The sequence below is a fragment of the Dreissena polymorpha genome, chromosome 14 (assembly GCF_020536995.1).
Source record: "Dreissena polymorpha isolate Duluth1 chromosome 14, UMN_Dpol_1.0, whole genome shotgun sequence".
Lineage (NCBI taxonomy): Eukaryota > Metazoa > Mollusca > Bivalvia > Myida > Dreissenidae > Dreissena > Dreissena polymorpha.
In genome coordinates, this window is record NC_068368.1 from 27,543,846 (window position 1) to 27,564,357 (window position 20,512).

Here is a 20,512-nt window from a genome sequence, read left to right on the forward strand (position 1 = left end):
AACGGGGCTTAATGCTATACGTTAAGTGTATTACCATATACGCTTATAAAATCCGCACAGGCTTATCAGGGACGACACATTTCGCTTGTATTGTATTGTTCGTTTTAACGAAGTCTCTTCTAAGCGAAAACCACTTAAAGCGGAAAGTGTCGCTGAAACAGTCCGCACAGGTTAATAAAGAATGGCACTTTTCGCCATTTTTAGATTTTTTGTTTAGAAGAGACTTCTTTTGAACGCAAAATACCATTAAAGTCCGCACATGCATTAAGCCCCGCTTACCAAAAATGTCTAACGAGGATCTTACGATGTTTGTAGGGAGCTGGTGATTTACAAAGTGGACAACAAACCCATCATCAAGAAATACATGATGGAGATGGATGTCAATACGAAGATCACCCATGAGTACACGTAGGTCATGAGGGCATTAGGGATCTAACATTGTCGAACATACTTGAGTAGATAGATATGCTTTAATCAGGAAAATATGCCCATCATTCCACATATTACACATGACAAATACATATATGAGCGGCGTTCTGTAAACACTGCGCTTAATGCATGTGCGTAAAGTGTCGTCCCAGATTAGTCTGTGCAGTCCTCACAGGCATATAAGGACGACAGTTTCTGCATACACTGAATTTTCGTTTAAACGCAAAATTCCATAAAAGCGGAAAGTGTTGTCACTGAATGCACATGTTAACCTGGAATGCCACTTTACGCTCATTCATTACGCCCCGTATTCCCAGAATGCGGCTCAAATGTCGAGAATGTAAACATACTGATTGTATCAATTCGACAATAAGTATGATGCTTTGCTGTTGTTCATGATGATTGTGGGGATAAAAATGCTGACACGGCATTGTCGTAGACCGTTATTTAGAATTTTACGATAATGATGTACTATTCATAAAGATGACGATGATTACGTCATGGTAATGGAGTGACGATAATGATGATGCTGGTTATTATAATACTTAGCAAAAGGATGGTGAATATTACGACGACGATGATGATGATGACATTGATGATGACGATGATGATAATGATAACATTGATGATGATGATGATGATGATGATGATGATGATGATGATGATGATGATGATGATGATGATGATGATGATGATGATGATGATGATGATGATAACGATGCTATTGCTGCTGCTGCTGCTGATGATGATGATGATGGAAGTAAAATCGTAGCCATTGTTGTTCCGTCGTGGTGGCACATAATTACATGCCTATAAATACAGTTTTTCTTTAGCATCACAACTGACCAAGAAATTTCCCTGACAAAGACCGGCGTTTTACTTGTGAACCATTCTACGCCGATATTCGAAGTTCCGCTAGCGACGTTCCAGACGTTTTCGCCCATAATGCTTACCGTGAACGCGTCGACCCAAGCCAATATCGCGCTCAAGGCTGTAACTAAACACGCCACAAACTACAAGGGAAATGTGGAGTTGCGAGGAAGGACAATTATCTGTAAGCATTCGTGTTTTGTTTTGTATTTTATTTTAGTGCCGAACGATATTAAGTTTTTGCATCATGAGGGTTTGTTTGTGTTTTCACAATGTTTAAGTAAATCTCATACCAAGGAAATGGGTAACTAATGTGGAATTAGTCGAAAAACGTTTTTATATACTGTGTTTGTGTATGTGAACTTTTCTCGAGCTAATCTTTTCGAATGTATACGAATGTTGCTTAATACTGAAATACGTAGAAGAGCCTTCCACGTTATCGAGTTATCGCATGTGCGTCAAGTGTCGTCATAGATTAGCATGTGCAGTCCGCACAGGCTAAAAAGCAAGACACTTTTCGCTTTTATTGTATTTTTCTATTAAAGTTAGTCTTTTCGTAGCAAAATTTCCAGTTAAGGCTGAAAGTGTTGCCCCTGATAAGCCTGTGTTTGGACGAAATTTTAAGCACATATTAAGCCCAGTTTTCCCATAACGAGGCTTATATTACAATCGCGTTTCCAGCTCAAAGTTTCGTGGAGGGCAAGCCGACCAAGAATGACGTAACGGTGTACAACTGGACAGTGACCACTACTGACCAGAGCGTGGACGCCAACCGGACATTCAACGCCACGTTCGCCTTCTACCAGAACATGACTATCAAGCCGTACATCTCCTGGGCGCAGAAGGATATCGACATGAAACTGGGGCCACCAGTACAAATAAGGTTGTATATGTTGTTGTTGTTTTTTAATCCCTATGAAAGTTGTTCTGATTTTGTATGAAAGTGAAGAATGTTCCATCATGTCGTTTCTTGAATTTCTTTATATTTGAGCCGTGCTCTGTGAAAAGGGGATTTAATGCATGTGCGTAAAGTTTCATCCCAGATTGATCAGGGACCACACTTTCCGCCTTTATTTTATTTTTCGTTTAAAGATAATCTCTTTTTAGCACATCCAGTTTAGACGGAAATTGTCGTCATGATTTCCCAGTGCGGACTGCACGGGGTAATCATGGACGACACTTTACGCACATGCATTAAACCCCCTTTTCGCAGAGCACGGCCCATTTTTAATTAACAGTTTACAATGATTTTTTCCCTAGACGTAAGCGCATTAATTTCTCTGCTTTACTCTCTATGCATATTGTTTAAAGAAAAAGCGATATATATTTAGTGATACAATATCTCACCCTCCTTAAGACCGAAGTGTTCTTTGATTTCAACAAGCACTTTTTGCACGATATAAAATAAACACCAATTTTGAAAATAGTATTATTTTCATTGTTATACAATTCATAAAAACTTTTATGTTATGCTTTCCGATGGTTTATAGAGAAATATCAGTGAATTAAATTGATATTTTACTGTTTCAAACAGTGAAAAATAACAGTTGTTTAATCAGAACTATGTTTAGATATCTTTGTTTCCCCATTGTGACCCCCAATTAAAGGCAATTTTACTAAGGGCGTCTTCTCTGAATTGATGTTTATAAAAAACATATGTATTAGCTTCCTTTAAAAATACATGTAATAAGATAGCGGGGCTCCCAACGGAGAATTATATTGTCCAGAATGGCAAACATACAAAAATAATCATTTGTAAGCATCAAATAAAAAGAATATTTATTGGATTTTTTCGAATATAGATTTTAATTTGTTTTCAGTACACGCCCTACGATCAACGCCGTCTCTACGGGCGATACAGTAAAACGCTGCAACCGCGTTCACGTTTACGTCGATACCAACGTCACTGTAGCGGAGACAGATTTCTCCGTGGATGCCTTCGGGATTCATATTTGGTACGCAAAAATATCAGTCTCGCTCTCGGAAAACGTTGGTTAATGCATGTGCGTAAAGTGTTGTCGCAGATATGACTGTGCAGCTCGCACAGGCTAATCAGGGATGGCACTTTACATTGTTTTTAAAGAAGTCTCTTCTTACCGAGAATCCAGGCTAGGCGTAGAGTCGTACCTAATTAGCATGTGCGCACTGCAGAGGCTACTCTTGGACGACACTTTACGCACATACATTAACCCCCGTTTTTTCAGGGCACGGCTTAATAGTATATGTATTGCTGGTATGGTCTAATTTTTGTTTTACAAATTTCATCCGGTCTTTCTACCTCGCCCTACCGTTTTGAGGAACTGAAGTTTAATTTTTCAAACATAATGCCTACACAAATTTAACATGATTATAAGGAAAACAATTTCTCTTTGTATTTTTCAGTTAGATATGAACCATTTAGTTGGTGCCCTTGTTATAAACCTTTTATTATAAGAACTGTCGGAATATTAACGTGTATGTTTTGTTTCTCCGTACTTTGTATAGTTTTTGTTATAGTTTTAATCACATAGGCATAATATCATAATTCCGTCAATCATTCTAATTAAAGTAATCATAGTCTTTCATGTCAGTTGTAACAAATACATAAAATGAACCTCGTTCTCGCAAAACTGGGAATCACTTTCCGCCTTAACTGGATTTTTGCTCAGAAGAGAGTTCCTTTAAATTCAAAATAAAAATAAAAGCGCAAATTGTCGTCCGTGATAAGCTTTTGCGGATTTTACAGGCTAATATAGGATGACACTTTAAACACACGAATTAAGCCCAGTTTTCCCAGAACGAGGCTCAACTATTCGGAAGCATTTCCGTATGAGATCGGGTATTGTCCCTTTAAACAGCTAATTCGATGCTTTCAATGATTTGATGTTGTTTCAAGGAACGTCAAAGTGATGGACAGTCTGTCACGCAAGATAAACGTTATGGAGGCGGAGTTATCTTACAAGTGCCACGCTGATTGTCACGCGGAGAACTTCACAAAGAACAATGACGTCAGTATGAATACCGCTTGTGGGAACCCGAGCAAGAAACTGACTCGAAACGACATCGAGTTCTCAAGGTAATGCCCTTGATTAACCGATAAGACGTTCTCATTAAGATGTTTACAATGAATATTGTCTTTATTTCGAGATTTTTTAATGTAATGCAATCAGGTAACAATAGTTACAGACAACGAAAATCTTAGCAAGATGCCTCACACGGAGCTCCATTACGTGTCCTCTCAGTACAAAGTCTAAACGCATTAATCACTCTTCCTGGTCGTATCAAACACACATGTTTGTCTTTGTTCATAGTTTTTCTTAACGATTTTGTTTTCAATATTCCCATGTTACAAAATAAATTTGCATGCGTCATAGGAGGGAATATTGTATGTTCTAGAACGAGTCTAAACCGAGAAGAAACAGCGTCGAAATGCTCATTGTAGATTACTATTGTATATTTCAAAGTTTATTTTCGCCTGTATTTTTTATTTAAAAGTATTGCGCCTTTTTTGTTTGCAGTCTTTATCAACTCTGGGGCAACTACGTTCTATTTTCCGCCGAGGAAGGAAACGCAACGTGGTGCGGAAACCCCGGTCGCGCTTGCGGGGACTGCAGGGATAACGTGGTTTCCGATACTGTCAATGACGCATGCGCGGATCGTATTGTCTCAACGGAATTGGCAGCGTCTGTGTCGCGACTTGCAAAATTTATAGAGGCAGAATGGCCAGACAGTGAGTGCCATTTTAAGTAACATAAATACTCTAATAATATTTCGTAAGACTGGCTTCGTGAAAACTACGTCGTGCTTCTGACGCTGCCATAAGACAATATCGCATTCGCTAGTAAATGTTCTAATATCGTAGCCGGAAATTCGCATGGAACATATTGTAAAACAAAACTATAAAACAGCAAAAAATAAAAAAAGAGCATTTTAAAATCTAAATTAAATATAATTTACCAGACAACACCTGGCATTAAAAAATTGACTAATGCTATAAGGAACATTTTTAAGTGTTTACTTGATTTTTGAAATATTGTACGAAACATTCGTTGATTTTGAGTGTTAATGTGCTTTTAAATACTGTGAATTTGTCATTATTCGTGAAGCATGAATTTTCGTTGAATTATTGGGTTGGTCGATCAATGAATTTAACACAAATGCATCGGAAATGACCGACGCATGTCCATGAAATAAAGTGTTTTTTTTCCAGCCTCGAACTTTTATGCCAACGAAAGAAAATGATTTTGCAGTATGCGGCGAATTGAGCTTTTATTTAGTTTTATCAGTTGTTTTGCCATAATGCTTACGTGAAAATATTTATCGTTGCGATGTTGACAACATTACTGACAAAGATTGGTCAAACGTGCATTATAATCTATAGTTGAGATGCGCACTGACTTGTAGTCAATACGTACGTTACATATTGAAATTATTAAGCTTATTCCAGGGGTCTTCAGTCAACGAGAACTGACTTAAGGTGTAATATAAAGAAACTGTATCATTCTTTGAAATTCTTATAACAACTAGTTTCATGTCATAGAAAGAGGGCTTCCACGCAATACGTTGTTACAACGTTGTAACACTTGCCAAGTCATTTTTACAATTTGTCCGATGAAAGATTAAGATCATGTCTGAGAATTTGAAATATATCTCACATTCTACTAGCATGGTGAACGATTATAGAAATATACTTTAATTTTCATGACGAATTATGAAGTAACAGCCCGAACAGAATCGGACAAACGGACTAAAGCACGCACATGCACTTTACCATGGTTAGAGCTATATGGAGCTTCCCGAATGCAGGACTGAAACAGGTGAACATTGTTTCTTGTATACGGACCCTCAAGAATATTCATCAACCGATGTTGTGTTGCTGTTTTTTTTACAGGAAAGCTTGTAATACAAGAGGCATTCGATGAAGACACGTCCGATTTCCCGAACGGTCGTCATGAAAACGAATCAGTGTTTTATGAAGGTCGGGGGGCAGTAATGTCCATCACGAAGGCCAACGCATTCTCCCCGGCGGCGCTGGAAACCGATGACTATGTACAGAGGCGACTCAGCGAGCTTGCCGTGTGCGCGAATTTTGCGTACGTTGCGAAAGAAGACGCGAAGGTTAGCGCATGCGTAGAGAGGAAACCAAAAAGTGATCGCCGTAAGCGGTCGCTGCTTTCGCGCACGCGCAGATCGGGACACGTGGAGCATACAATGGTGAAAGAGCTGCTAGAAAAACTAGGTAAAACTATATAAAGCAAAATAAAAATTCAAAAAGGGCCGTCTAGTGTGGTCAATCCGCTAGGTTACTGTATTTTTCACTTTAGGAACGTTCAAAATAATCAATCGTTCGATACATTGTTTTTTGTACACCTTATCGTATACTAGTATGTATGCCATTTGCATAGTTGAAAGGGTAAAATGCAGTGCATATAGTTCAAAAGGTAATGTAATCAATGTGCATAGTTTACTGATTCTGTGTTCTTATATACATAGGGGACGCGGTTTCGAAATCGCCGTCTGTAAATCTGACCTCGGTGTTACCACTTCCGGTTGGTGTTCAGTACCCGCAGGGGTCGACCATGGACGTCGCGTGTGGGGCGTTCACCGGAAGTGTGTCCCAGGACGACACCGAACGATTTAGACGGTAAGCGCCTGATTTGCTCATTAAAAAATAATTCATACTGCGTTTAAAGGCGTTTATTATTATATTTTATTACATATTTTTGTTTATTCCGAATTGAGATCACGATGATATTAGCTCAATTTGATAGTATTTTCTTCAAAAGCTGTTACATATAAAGAATATTTGAGAATTCAATCCATTCTGTCAATGAAAACTTACTAAAGTGGGAAATAATACTGACTACCTTAAGTTACAAAAAATAAATGGCAAACGTTTAGCAGACCCTTCGAACCAATTTCTGGAGATAGTAAAAGTAAACAAACATTTTTGCGTGATATGTTTCGTTATCAAATATGGGTTTGTACCGGCAGAGTTATGGAAATCTCCATTAAGTGCAAATGCAAATCTGTTACCATCATTATGAAATTTCTTGAAGACGATGAGCACATTTATAGTTGTTAAATCACCTAATTAACCAAGCAAAAATTATTTCAGATTTTGTATGCTTATATAGAAACATTTAGTCGAATGTTGCCATAACAACTGCATATTTTGCAGATCTTTAAAACATATAAATAATATCTGATTGTTAAACTGCCAATGTATGAGCATTTTAATTTTGACTGTTCCAATACATTATCAGCACCTTGTATCTTTTTAGACCCTCAATCTTTCCCGAACCCTTACCTAGCTTGTTAAAGTGAGCGACGCTCTTGGAAAACGGGGCTAAATAAATGTGCGTTAATTGTCGTCCCTGAGTAGCGTGTGCAGTCTGCACGGCTTAATCAGGGACGAAACGTTTCGTAATTTCTGTATGTTTCTGTTTGTTTGCTTATATGTACTCGATTTTCGTTGAGATGAGACTTCCTTCAGACAAAGTCTTTCATAAAAGCGGAAAGTGTCGTCCCTGATAGCCTTTGCGAACTGCACAGGCTTATCTGGAACCTGTGCGACACTTTCCGGACATGCATTAAACCCGTTTTTTTTAAAGCGAGGCTCAAATGTGACATTTCATACCAGACTCATCGAGTATCCACTGAGCGACGTCGACTTCGAGCCAGAGGGCGACACGGGAGCGTGGTGCGGCGTGGAAACGAGGCGTTGTCATGGGGATTGCACCCTGCACTCGGGCGACATTGACGACCACTGGAACTGGTGTGGTACCCGCACTATGCACATGCGTCTCGCGGCCAGGCTCCAGCGACTGACCAAGATTCTTCCGTCGTCTGAAAGAGGTGTGTGCAACACGTTGTTCTATTCTGATTTGATATTGTGTATTGGCAATTCACGTGAGAACTACCCGTGCACTTTATTATGCAGCGCTGTAAAATTATAAACTTATTTTTTTGTGTTGTTTAATTGTTTATTTAACAGCCATAATTTTTTTTTAAACATTTCGGCGTTTATTGTGTTAAAACATGATACATATTGCAGTGAGGCTTTCTTTTTTACACATTGTTTCGTTGTGACATACTTAATCGTTTGCATTTCCTTAGGGTCTTTACAAAAAAAACACAGACAAAATAATTTTATTTTAAATTTAAATGTCGTTTAACTCACTGTTCGTAAGACATGCACATTTATTCGAATATTACTTTATATATTTTTCAGTTGTCGTCAAGAAAGCATTAACGATGAATATTACAAATGTAAAAGATAAGCAGTTTATGGAAGGGAGGTAATGCGCGATCTAATTATTCTATTAGTGCTGTTGAAGTTGTGTCCCTTTGTATTAACACAAATTGAAAGATTGAACGGTCGGCGGCTCTCTTAAAACTAGTTCATTAACCGTACCAAACATAAAATAAAAGAAGTGCCGGTTAAGAGATTGAAGAGCAATAAGTATTACAATTGAAAAACAGGTTTCTCCCATAATAATGAAAACATTGATGAAATAATTGGCGGCTACAATTAATTACAGGGCTGCCCAAATCACGCTGAAAGCAGGCGGGAGTCTCTCTTCGCAAGTGTTCACTCAATACGCAATCCTGGCCGGATTCGATTACGTCATGCGCGTTTCGAATGACGTCATAAACGTGTGCGTCAAGGTACAGGATGGAATTCAGACAAATCTGGCCCAGTTTCCGATGGCAAACTTGATTTCCGTTCCCCTCCCACTCGGTGAAGAGGACGAATACGATTATCCCGAAAGTTTAAGAAATGAATCGAGAAAACCTCTGCTATTCGATGTATCGACCTCAAGCGGCGATGTGTCAGAACATTTCAAACTGAACGCGTTCGTCAGTCCCGGTAAAAGATACATTCGTCTCGACACGATGTTGGTGTATCTTCTAGACCTCAGTTACGATGACTTTAAGGGCGGTTTCTACAGCATTACCGGCTCCGGTTACAGGCCAAGATCTGTCAATCTCGACAACATAGCTACTCGTCACGAAAAGGAGCAGATGCGGTGAGGTTGAATTAGTTGCTTAAATAATTTCTTACAATACAACTCAAGCAGTAAAATGTAAATGCATGGCATTTGAAAGTGTCGATGATGAACATGGCGTATGGAAATATCTGATATGTAAGATGCGCACGTCTTTATACAAACTATTGATAGCGGCGAGGATTTTAATATTCCATGAAACAAATTGCTATGTTTTGTGGCACATTGCTAGCAGATAAGCATCTCTTTAAGCCCGGTTATTGAGTTGACTTGATATAAAACATATATGTCTGAAATAAACAAGATAAATATTTTGTCTTCGACAACAAAGCATCCATCACGCTAACGTTTCCAACTAACTCATATCACATTTATGTGGAGGTCGCAATCAACACGCGGGATAGATCAATGCTATTTATCTAACGACATTCCCAGTTTGCACTATGATTAGATTATTATCGTATCGTATTGTGTTTTTGTCTATGCAAATCAAATAAACGTTTGACGGTTTCAGATTCGAAATGGGACAGGCCGTAGAGTTAAAGCCCAATGACGTAGCCTCCGAGGATAACCTGTTCCTGTTGGCCATTTCCCTCATCCGGATCGCGAAGAGCGTGCGCACGCAGCAGATTGGAATCGGGATCGGTTGCAAGGCCGATAGACTCTACTTCGACGTCCGACCGATTGCCGATGAGAACGCTTTGGTTGTGGAGGTTTGGGACAGCGGCAACACTCCACTCTTTAATCGATTAAAACTCATACAGGACATGATTGCACAGGGTACAATGTCTTATTTAATAAATTTCATTTGTTTGTGATGTCAATGCCAATAACCGCGCGCATTATATTGGCGGTCAGGAATACCAACCGGCAACCCTCAACTTTGAAGTCAATTATTCTAATACGCGATCCTTTTGGTCAACATTTAACAAAATTGACGATTTAGTAATCCTTTATTACGTATATTAAATTTAGCAGCGCTCTTGAAAAACCAGACTTAATGCATTTGTGCAAATAATCGTCACATATTATCTTATGCTGTTTGCACAGGCAAATCATGGACGACAATTTCCGTTGCTATGGTATTTAACTACCAAATGAAGTCACTTTTTAGCGAAAATCCATGTCAGGCGTAAAGTGTCGTCCCAGATTATCCTGTAGGGACTGCACATGATAATCTGGGACGACACTTTACGCACATGCATTATGCCCTGTTTCAAAGGAAGAGGCTTTAATTAAAAATCGTAATTTTTCTTGAATACTAGGCGGATCTGTGGTCACTGCCCGACCCGACCCCGTCATCTGTAACACCACAGCCCTGGGGCGCGAATATTTCTACTTTAACTTTGACCTCGATCAAGAAGGGTAAGTGTTTGGTCCAATATGGTGTGATAAAATAAATGTGGATGGCTTCATTTGTAAATTCCACAAGACTTATGTTGTTGGAATTTAATAAAAGTTCAAGTCCACATTATTTGACAGCAAATATTATTATTGCAATATTTTTTATTGAAACTTAAGACGCTGATATTTCATATAGCCTTTAAACTAAGAAACTAACTCTCTAATGTCTTACATAAATATCATCAACGTCAGACACTGCTGGGAAACCGACAATTCATTCTGCGTGGAAACGCACGAGTCACGTTATAACGTCAGCGTCATTCTCCAACGACGTCTGACGTCAGCCGCGGGCACCGGGAAACTACCGCGTCCTGACATAATGCCGGAAATCGAGGCGTGCGTCGTCGACACCTGCGGAGGATGCCCGAGCGCTGGTAGGGATTCTGTTTTTGCGAGCGTGCGCATGCGAATTAACGCGAAGGTGGCATAATGAAATTCGTTATTTTGCAGCTTAAAAATATGTATATATAGATTAATTTATTGCATTCTTGTTGCCAATTATTAACATTTTCTCAGCGGCGGAATGTAAATTTATATTATCATGAACTTATGTGAACAGTTAAAATCTATTTGTACTTGAAATGGTCATGTTCGCAACATAACCAAACAAAATAAAATTACTATAACAACATTATTATTTATTAAATACTTAGTAAATATATATTGCATTTGCAACATTTAACATTGTCTGAATGGTTCCGCGCTTTTTTTGCTGGGCAGAAAATACAATTTGTTAGAACATACATATGGTGGTTATACGTATTTGTTGTTGTTACTTTTGTTGTTCGAAATCCGCGAAACTTGTTTACGACATATCAAGCACAGTAATGCACGTTGATGTGTCCGGCATTAACTCAATTAGGCACATAAATTATACAGGATTGTTCTGTTGTCTTGATGTTGTCATGTCAGAGATTGTGTTTTAACTTGCAAAAATGTTTGTCATAAATTTAAATTATGTCAGATTTGCAAGTGTCTAACAGGTTTTGCGGAGTCATTTACCAGACAAATGTATAACATTGCATTATAATTGCTGTGTCTGCTTAACGTTTTAAATAATTTTTAGGATAATTAAAGTTATGAGTTTTTTTCCACGATTTCCAGGAAGCGTTTGGAAAGAGAAGGTTGTAAAGTGCACGAAGATGATCCTGAAGTACCTGACCCGAGCGAGTGTCCCGTTCCAGCCGCTACTGGACAAGGTGTCCATCTTCAATACGGACAACCACCAGTCCAGTGTCCACTCGCTCGCCTGTCATGACGACAGGGTGTGCATCGAGAACACCCAGATCTACGCCTTGCTGTGTAAGAACGCTCCCACTGTTGAGTTGTTGGTGCATGCCGTCTGGATTTGAGTCTCGCTCTATGGAAAACGTGGTTTAATACACTTGGAGACTTTTCTAACGAAACTCTTTTCAAACTTAAATATCTCAGTAATGAGTAAAGATTTAGATATAAAATCGCATATGTGAACATTTGACTATATTCTGTGCAAGACAACGACAATCATTCATCCGGGACAAGCGGGCGCTTTTGCATAAACGTAGCTATATAATTCAAATTTAATTTCAATGTCATCATTCTCGGTAGGTTTTACACCAGGGAAACATAACATTAATAAGAAACACAACATGGCTCGTATGAATATTTATCAGCGCAATTTTTGTCAGCCGGTCTGTCATTAAGACGTGTAACTTGAAGCGTTTTTTCTTTTCACGTTATAATTTGACGATGTACGTACGATTTTGAGAATTTTACTTTTACAGCGAATTTTTTTTATTTGTTTGGTTTTATAATTAAATGAATTTCAATTAAATTTACATGAAGTATTAGATATGTGTAGAATAAGTATGAGTTCAAATTTTTACATAATCCGTTCTAAAATAAGGGAGCTATATTGATTTGAATACATGTTGCGTTTCAAAAGTCTCCAAGAGTACATGTTTGTGAAGGACTGCGCATGCTTATCTGGGATGACACTTTACGCACATGCATTAATCTCATTTTCCCAAAAGGAGGCTCAAATAACCTCACTGTATTCAATGCTCTCACACTCTGGATCAGCAGACGATGTATTGCATCTATCTTACGGAGGATTCCGGAAACAGTCGATGTACCACGATTTTGTTTTTTCAGTACCACTCACGACCGCCACGTACAAGCACGAAAATGCGGACGAACTGATCTTCGGAGGGGCGGACAATCCGAGCCCGCTTCTCGAGATCGTGGAACAGGAGCTGGCCTGGAGAGCCGTGGGCAATGTGGACGTCTATCTGGAGTCAGCCAAGGACGTTAACTCGCTTAGAAATACCATACAGGTAAGAGGAGTCAGCCAAGGACGCTAACTCGCTTAGAAATACCATACAGGTAAGCATGGAGTCAGCCAAGTACGTTAACTCGCTTAGCAATACCATACATGTAAGCCTGGAGTCAGCCAAGGACTTACACTCGCTTAGCAATACCATACAGGTAATCGCGAAGTTGCCACCCAGTTGTAGACTCGATTTGAGAACTATGGAGTACTTATTTTTAATTGGGCTAATTAAGTCCACGAAAACAACCCGCAGATACTATACATACAATAGTAAGGAGGACAAATCCGAATGATTCATCTTACCAAGTTTCAAGTTTGCATATCTTGAAAAGATTAACAATGTAAACTTCTCTATACAACGAGCTAAGTAACACATTTAACTGAAGACATATTTTAAGTAGAGCTTCTGGTTTACTTCTTTGTTAGTCAGCATAGATTTATTAAAATTATTGAATTGTCTACACGTGTAACCCAAAATTGCCCTATTAAAAACAAACTCAATATTGTCCTACTACTAAGTGCTTGTTTGTGACCTTAATGGTAATTGAGTAGTGCAGGTATTGAAGAAGCGCAGTTCATTAACTTTATGTGTGTTGTTTGTTTTGACAAATGATAAGGTTTCCTGCATTTAATCAGCCTTATGGGCTGTTATATTATTGTAGATTCTGTTGATGTACAACAAAAACGTGTCACTCGTGACGTTTCACATCGATTCGGAAACTGACGAAGATGACGTCATCATTACATTACAACGGAAGGTGGAGCAGTGGGTCTCGGGGTTGTGTCCCACGTGGAGTCGACTCGTGACCACGCCCTACACAATGACCAAGATCCCGATGGACCGTAAAAAGCGAAGCATAGAACGCAGCAAGGACCGGAACGAGATGAATACGCAAATGAGGAACTGGGAGATGGAGTGGATGCTAAAATCGTAGTCACAGGCTAATATAGGACGATAACTTACGTTTATGAATTAAGCCTCATTTTCACAAATGCTACTTATAGTAATACAACTTTTTAATGTATTTCTTGTAAATGTATAAATGCTTATAAATATGAACATTATATCATAAAAAATGAATTTAAAGAAAGAAATAATGAAACTCTAAAGGAATGTTCAGTGGAAAAATCCATGTAATCATCAGCATGTGTTTTATTAAATGCAAGTAATTTTTGGTGTGAGCTGGAATGTTGAGAATAATGGTAATAATTGTGTTATTTTTTGTGTATAGCAATAACAATACACACATAGCTTTGAGACTCGCTCTGGGAAAACGTGGTTAAATGCATGTGCTTAAATTGCCATCCCAGAATAGCCTGTTCAGTTCGCACAGGCTCATCATTGAAGACACTTGCCGCTTAATGGTATTTTTCGTTTAAGGAAGTCTCTATTGAACAAAACACAGTGTATGTGTAAAAGTGTATTTCTTGATCTACCCTCAGCGGACTGTACAAGCTGATCTGGGACGAAAATGTAAGCACATGCATAAAGCCTTAGTTTTTCCAGAGCGCGGCTCAAATAGACTTTACTATTATGTTAATTATTTTTTTATTGTAATCTTGCTGAAAACGTGCACATATGTGTGTTGTTTGTTGTTGTTGTTTCAACATTTTATACTTACCGTATTTGATTTTTGATCTCCCATACACAATATAATTTCAGTTTATTCATTTGATGACAATTAAGTTTTAATCACATAACTTATGGCCGAACAATTAGGCACAGAGTCATGTCAGATTTTATACATTATTGTTCACTGTTTAGTATGTTGAAAATGTATTTTAAAAGAAGAGTAAATGCTTTATGGCCTTCAGTTGTGATTGTATTGTATCAAATGTATCAACTATAAAAAAGTCAAATGTATTATTAGTTAAATCCATAAAACATATCATTTAGTATGACAGCCTTGCCCATAATTTAGTTAAAGAGCACAATAATGCGGAATAAATAAATCAATGTATGAGGTAAGTTTATGGATGATGACATATTTCAAGTTTCAATTCATCGTTTTTGAAATGTAGAACAGTTTGCTCATCAAACAGTATAATATATTTCATCCTGAGTTCAGTTTCTCATTACTATGAAATTAGTGGAAAATTTTCATTAAAACATCTATAGTGTTCAAGGTGATGATATATGTCAAATTTTAATAAATATCTTTCAAAATGTAGAAGCTGTTCACTCAACAAATGTATAACTTTTTATGCGGTCAAGTAGACCTATATACTGACAAAGTGACTCCAATATACCCTTCTGAAACTTCGTTTGTGAGGGTATACCAATAAATCACATATATATTGATACTGAAATTGTGAAAGGGTCACCAAAGAAACATTTTTGTAAATGTTTTTGTCTTTCATCCAACATACCATAAATAAAGCCCTTCTTTTCATTCGGCGGCGTAAAGTATCTTGTGTAACCACATACCTGCTTTGAAAGTATGTGTTACTTTTAAGGAGACAGCAAGCTGCATCAAGTGTGTTCCGGATGCAGTCCATAGCCGGGAATTGAAACACAAGTGACTTACAAATGAATATAAATATTTATTCTTTGCACCGGGATTCCCCTAAAATATCATAACCAACAGAAGATTTTATTGATTGATTACAGGGGATACATGGGGAGGGGGGGGGGGGGGTAAAAATGACGTCCCGTCCCAGATACATTGGCTCTTTAGTCGCCCGGTCTAGAATCTTGTATAATGAACCTCAGCTTAATGCCTCACGTGAAATACCCTTGAGTACGTTATGATTGTGGTGTGGATCAAAATTCAAACCAATTAAAACCATTTCTAAACATGCTTCACTATCTCACCACTCTGACTTTCAAGTTAATATTATTAAAGCTAACCATCTACGCCGTTGACATTTTTAGTTGGCTTACAGTGGTCATATTATCGTGCGTTTATTGCACTATCTAGAGAAAGTATCATGCAGCAATATTGTGTATTTTTCCGATCATAGGCTAGTTACAACTACTATGTTGAATGCATATTTGAATAAAACCCAAACTGTTGCAAACTTGACTCCGTGACCGATTTTCGAAACCTACTGAACCTAAGATTTAAATTCATATTTAACAGATAAATATCCATTTACTCTGAGTTGAAAATGTATCTCCTTGAGTGTTATCAAGGTTAATCTAACATATATGATTTAGAGTGACCCAGCATGTTTTTTAAATATTAATTTCGTGATAAAACAAGCATTTATGTATATTTCACAAGTGTCTTCTAATTTTATGAAACCATAAATGCCTATCACGAGTTATAATGGTTTACATGGTTAGATGAGCAAATTAAGTAATACAAATTGTCTGGCAAATTCAGTGACTGAATTTGCCAGACAATAAATTGGTGGTTTATTAAAATATTATGCATATGTGAATTGTTGTTGTTAGTATTGTTTTAGAAAAACAAGTTAACTTATTTAGTGAATGGATGACTTCATTTAATGAGGTTCATATAAGTGTAAACGTTTTCACTCCTGGTGATTATGGTTTATAGTAATTGTAATATACCGGGAACCATGCTATTTATCTCTTTTTTACAATGACCGATAACACCATTAATGGTGACCTGTACACTTTGGAATTAATCGAATAATCTTAATTGTCAAACGCCAGTTTGCGAAGTTGCTGTCGACTATCTGACAACTCAATCAGCAAGGCAGTCAATATTTCATTAGCTCGCATACGCAACACAGTTGCATATTGCAGTTGGATTTCTAAAAACTGGTCGCAAATTTAATGAATCTATTGTTTGTTTCTTCCCAATCACGACAGTTGTGAAATGGCTCTTGGCGTATTTCCGTTACCATAAAAATTCCGATGGTTATATCGAATTTATCAAACTCGTAACTGTATCCATTAACTACATAAAAATATGATAGTCAAATTTGATTATTGTACATGCTTTGGCAATTTATGACAACTAAACTTGATTAAGATTAATATGTAAAAAAAATCATGTAAAGTTATTTTTTTATTTATATCTTGTTTACAAAAGTATAGTTGTATATGTTACAACGTGTTCTTATTTAGTGGCAATCCTTTCATCTGAACAACAATTATTATGTTCTCACGCCTGAAGTATTTGTTGAGATATCAAATGCGTCCAAATGCCAGTCAGAGTTACATAACTTTGCCTGCACAGTCCCCTATTGATAGTTAATAAGTGTTGCAAGTATGAAATCAATAGCTTTGATACTGTAGGAATAAAGTGGACCTAAACACAAAACTGAACCAAATTTTCAATTTTCTAAGTATAAAAAGGGCACATAATTCTGTCAAAATGCCAGTCAGAGTTACATTACTTTGCCTGCACAGTCCCCTTATACTTAGAAAATTGAAAATTTTGTTAAGTTTTGTGTTTTGGTCCACTTTACCCCTAAACTATCATAGATATTGCTTTCATACTTGGAACACTCGCAAACTATCATTAGGGTACAGTAAAAGGAAAAGTTGCATAACTCTGGTTGTCATTTTTACGGAATTATGGCCCTTTTTGACTTAGTAACTTTGAATATATGGTTAAATTTTGTGTTTTGATCCACTTTACTTCTAAAGTATCAAGGCTATTGCTTTCAAACTTCAAATACTTTCATGCTATCATGAGGTTACTGTAACTGGCAAGTTGAATTTTACCTTAACCTTTGAATGACATTGACTCTCAAGGTCAAATTATTAAATTTTGCTAAAAATGCCATAACTTCTTTATTTATTATAAGATTTGATTGATACTTTGACAAAACTACTCTTACCTGACATACCACAATAGACTCCACCCAAACCATCCCTCGTGCCCTCCCCCCTCCCCACCCCGAATCTCCCCCCCTATTTTTTTTTTAAGATCATCTGACAAATGACTACCACCACCCTCACACTATACTATACACCCCCCACCCCACCCCACCCCCAAATTGTTTTTTTAAACGGTTAAAAAACACAAATATTTATTTTTATTATTTTATGTTTGAAATACCGTCCAACCATCGCACCCAAGAATACCACCACACCCCCCCTCCCCCACCCCAAATTCCCCCCCCCCTATTTTTTTAAGATCATCTCGCAAATGACCACCACACCCTCATACTATACTATACCCCCCACCCCCGAATCCCCCGCCCCCCGAATCCCCCCTATTTTGTTTTTAAGATCATCTCACAAATGACCACCACACCCTCACACTAGACTATACGCCCCCAAATCTCCCCCCCTAATTTTTTTTTAAGATCATCTCACAAATGACCACCACACCCTCACACTATACTATACCCCCCACCCCACCCCCCAATTTTTTTTTTAAACGGTTAAAAAACACAAATATTTATTTTTATTATTTTATGTTTGAAATACCGTCCAACCATCGCACCCAAGAATACCCCACCCCCCTCCCCCCCGAATCCCCCCCTAATTTTTTTTAAAGATCATCTCACAAATGACCATCACACCCTCACACTATACTATAACCCCCACCCCACTCCCTAATTTTTTTTTTTGAAACGGTTAAAAAACACAAATATTTATTTTTATTATTTTATGATTGAAATACCGTCCAACCATCGCACCCAAGAATACCCCCCCCCCCGAATTCCCCCCACCCCTAAATTTTCACTCGTAAAAGAAGTACTACCCACAATTCCTTTCGCGTAGTACACAGGTCAGTAAGACCGGTGTGTACACAATGTTAATCAAAGCGCTGAAGGCACAGAAGTTGTTCGCTATTGCATAATTTAAGACGTATTTTTCAAAATTAATTGCAAGTTTGAAATGAACAAACGCCATTCAAATTTATAAAAAGTGTTTCATAACGCACGGGTCGAGCCTTGTGTGCACTCTTTATCATCCTATTAATTTTTTAGAGATAACTTATACAAAATAAAAAAAATATGGCCCTTTTTGGACATTCGGAAAGCATAGAAATTATGATGAAAATACTAAAGAAAAATGAATATAAAGAAAATTTGCAATCACCATCATATTAAATGAATATTGTTGGAATATTGAATACCTATCCCACTAAGAATATAATTGCATGATGAAAATTTCCTGTACAAAACTTTTGATTTTTGACACCAAATACAAACTTTTACGAAAATTTAATTTGATTTTCGCCTTTAACATTTCCCCTCAATAGTGCTCGAAAATTTCAAAAGTAATTGACGAATTTTCAGTTATCATATGATAATGTTCTTACATCAATCTATATCAAGTGGCCATAACTATCAATAACAGTTCGTTACAAAGTTAAGGTCAAATTGTTTTGAAGCTTTAATCACTAAATTCATGTTCATGTTATTATGGACCTACATAACGTCCAACTGATGATTTCTAGGAACGCATCGTACATTTTACTAATCAAAACCCCGAATGCCTAGCATTGACCGTTCCAAGGCGCTGACCCCAGCCTTGTTCAATGCCGTTTGTTTATATACTTTGCGGAGGCGGCTGAAGGTTCACATTTAAATACTTGATTTGTGCTGTTCTGTGGTATTCGGCAATTGCTCACTTGCCGCAAATTAAGGATTCGTGGCAATTGATGATGGGAATGCTGTACTGCTGGGGCAGCTGAAGTTTCACCTTTGTATAATCCTATAAAATATTTGGGGGATTAACGACTGAAGAAAACTATACATGTAAGTAAGATATTTGAAATTTATTCGTGCTATAGTTTGAAATAAATGTAGCCGTGCGGTTCTGCAACGCAAACTGTCCCTCATATTTCAGGAGTGTCAGATAATCCGCAAGTGTGAGCAAATGTTTTTTTTTCATATTTTTTCTTCAAATTGCGACTCAGTTCTGCCGAAAGTCTGTAGAGCTATACCTGTGAAATCAAGAAACTCCAGAAACATCACCAGGAAAGATATTCTTATTATCAACCAAAAGTCCTTTATTTAAGGCAAATGACCATTAGTCTAACAGCACATTTTAACTCACAACGAAAAAGAAAAACATATGATAAATACTGGGGTCACCGCCTTGAAATTGCCACTGAAAACATATTTTTATTATAAATTAATCAGTGGCAATAATATGAAATGAAACATTCAAAAAGTATTTTACCAAATTGAAACCATAACGCATTGCAATAACATTCTAAGGATGTGCAATGTTTTGACCCCATATTTGATTGTGTTTAGGTCATATGTTGTAAATGTTTATGTGTCTTATACAATAAATAGAATTGGTTACTTGCTTCAGAATATACATTTTGGTACTAAAATAAGTTTGTATCGCTAGATTGCCTAAAGTGTTAAATACTAATAATTCTAATTATCGCGACTGACGTTCTTAACACCTTGTGCATAATTAATAATAGCAGTATTGAACGGACACGAGTTAAAATGATCTCATTTGCAAACGAAGTCGGTACCTGAGAGGTTACGCTGTCACATTGAACAGTCAGAAATAGGCAATTAAACACAACGTATTAAGCATATCGATGGCGGTATGTTGAAACAAAATAGCAAAATAGAAAGGTACAACTCCCGTTGTTCCAGCAGTACA

General features: G+C 37.4%; 1 protein-coding gene across 2 annotated transcripts in view; it reads left to right on the forward strand.

Moving 5' to 3' along the window:
- Positions 1 to 14,819, forward strand: part of LOC127858077 (uncharacterized) — a 61,263-nt gene extending 46,444 nt beyond the window's left edge. For both annotated transcript variants that reach the window (XM_052394963.1, XM_052394964.1), the window contains 17 exons: positions 316 to 408; positions 1,263 to 1,483; positions 1,981 to 2,182; positions 3,120 to 3,254; positions 4,175 to 4,354; positions 4,797 to 5,008; positions 6,170 to 6,517; positions 6,772 to 6,922; positions 7,922 to 8,136; positions 8,513 to 8,579; positions 8,823 to 9,311; positions 9,805 to 10,070; positions 10,556 to 10,655; positions 10,887 to 11,068; positions 11,799 to 11,996; positions 12,828 to 13,009; positions 13,668 to 14,819. In XM_052394963.1, the coding sequence (XP_052250923.1) occupies positions 316 to 408; positions 1,263 to 1,483; positions 1,981 to 2,182; positions 3,120 to 3,254; positions 4,175 to 4,354; positions 4,797 to 5,008; positions 6,170 to 6,517; positions 6,772 to 6,922; positions 7,922 to 8,136; positions 8,513 to 8,579; positions 8,823 to 9,311; positions 9,805 to 10,070; positions 10,556 to 10,655; positions 10,887 to 11,068; positions 11,799 to 11,996; positions 12,828 to 13,009; positions 13,668 to 13,940 (3,514 nt within the window). In that variant the 3' untranslated portion in view covers positions 13,941 to 14,819. The remainder of the gene's footprint in view (positions 1 to 315; positions 409 to 1,262; positions 1,484 to 1,980; positions 2,183 to 3,119; positions 3,255 to 4,174; positions 4,355 to 4,796; positions 5,009 to 6,169; positions 6,518 to 6,771; positions 6,923 to 7,921; positions 8,137 to 8,512; positions 8,580 to 8,822; positions 9,312 to 9,804; positions 10,071 to 10,555; positions 10,656 to 10,886; positions 11,069 to 11,798; positions 11,997 to 12,827; positions 13,010 to 13,667) is intronic.
- Positions 14,820 to 20,512: the final 5,693 nt, after the last annotated feature.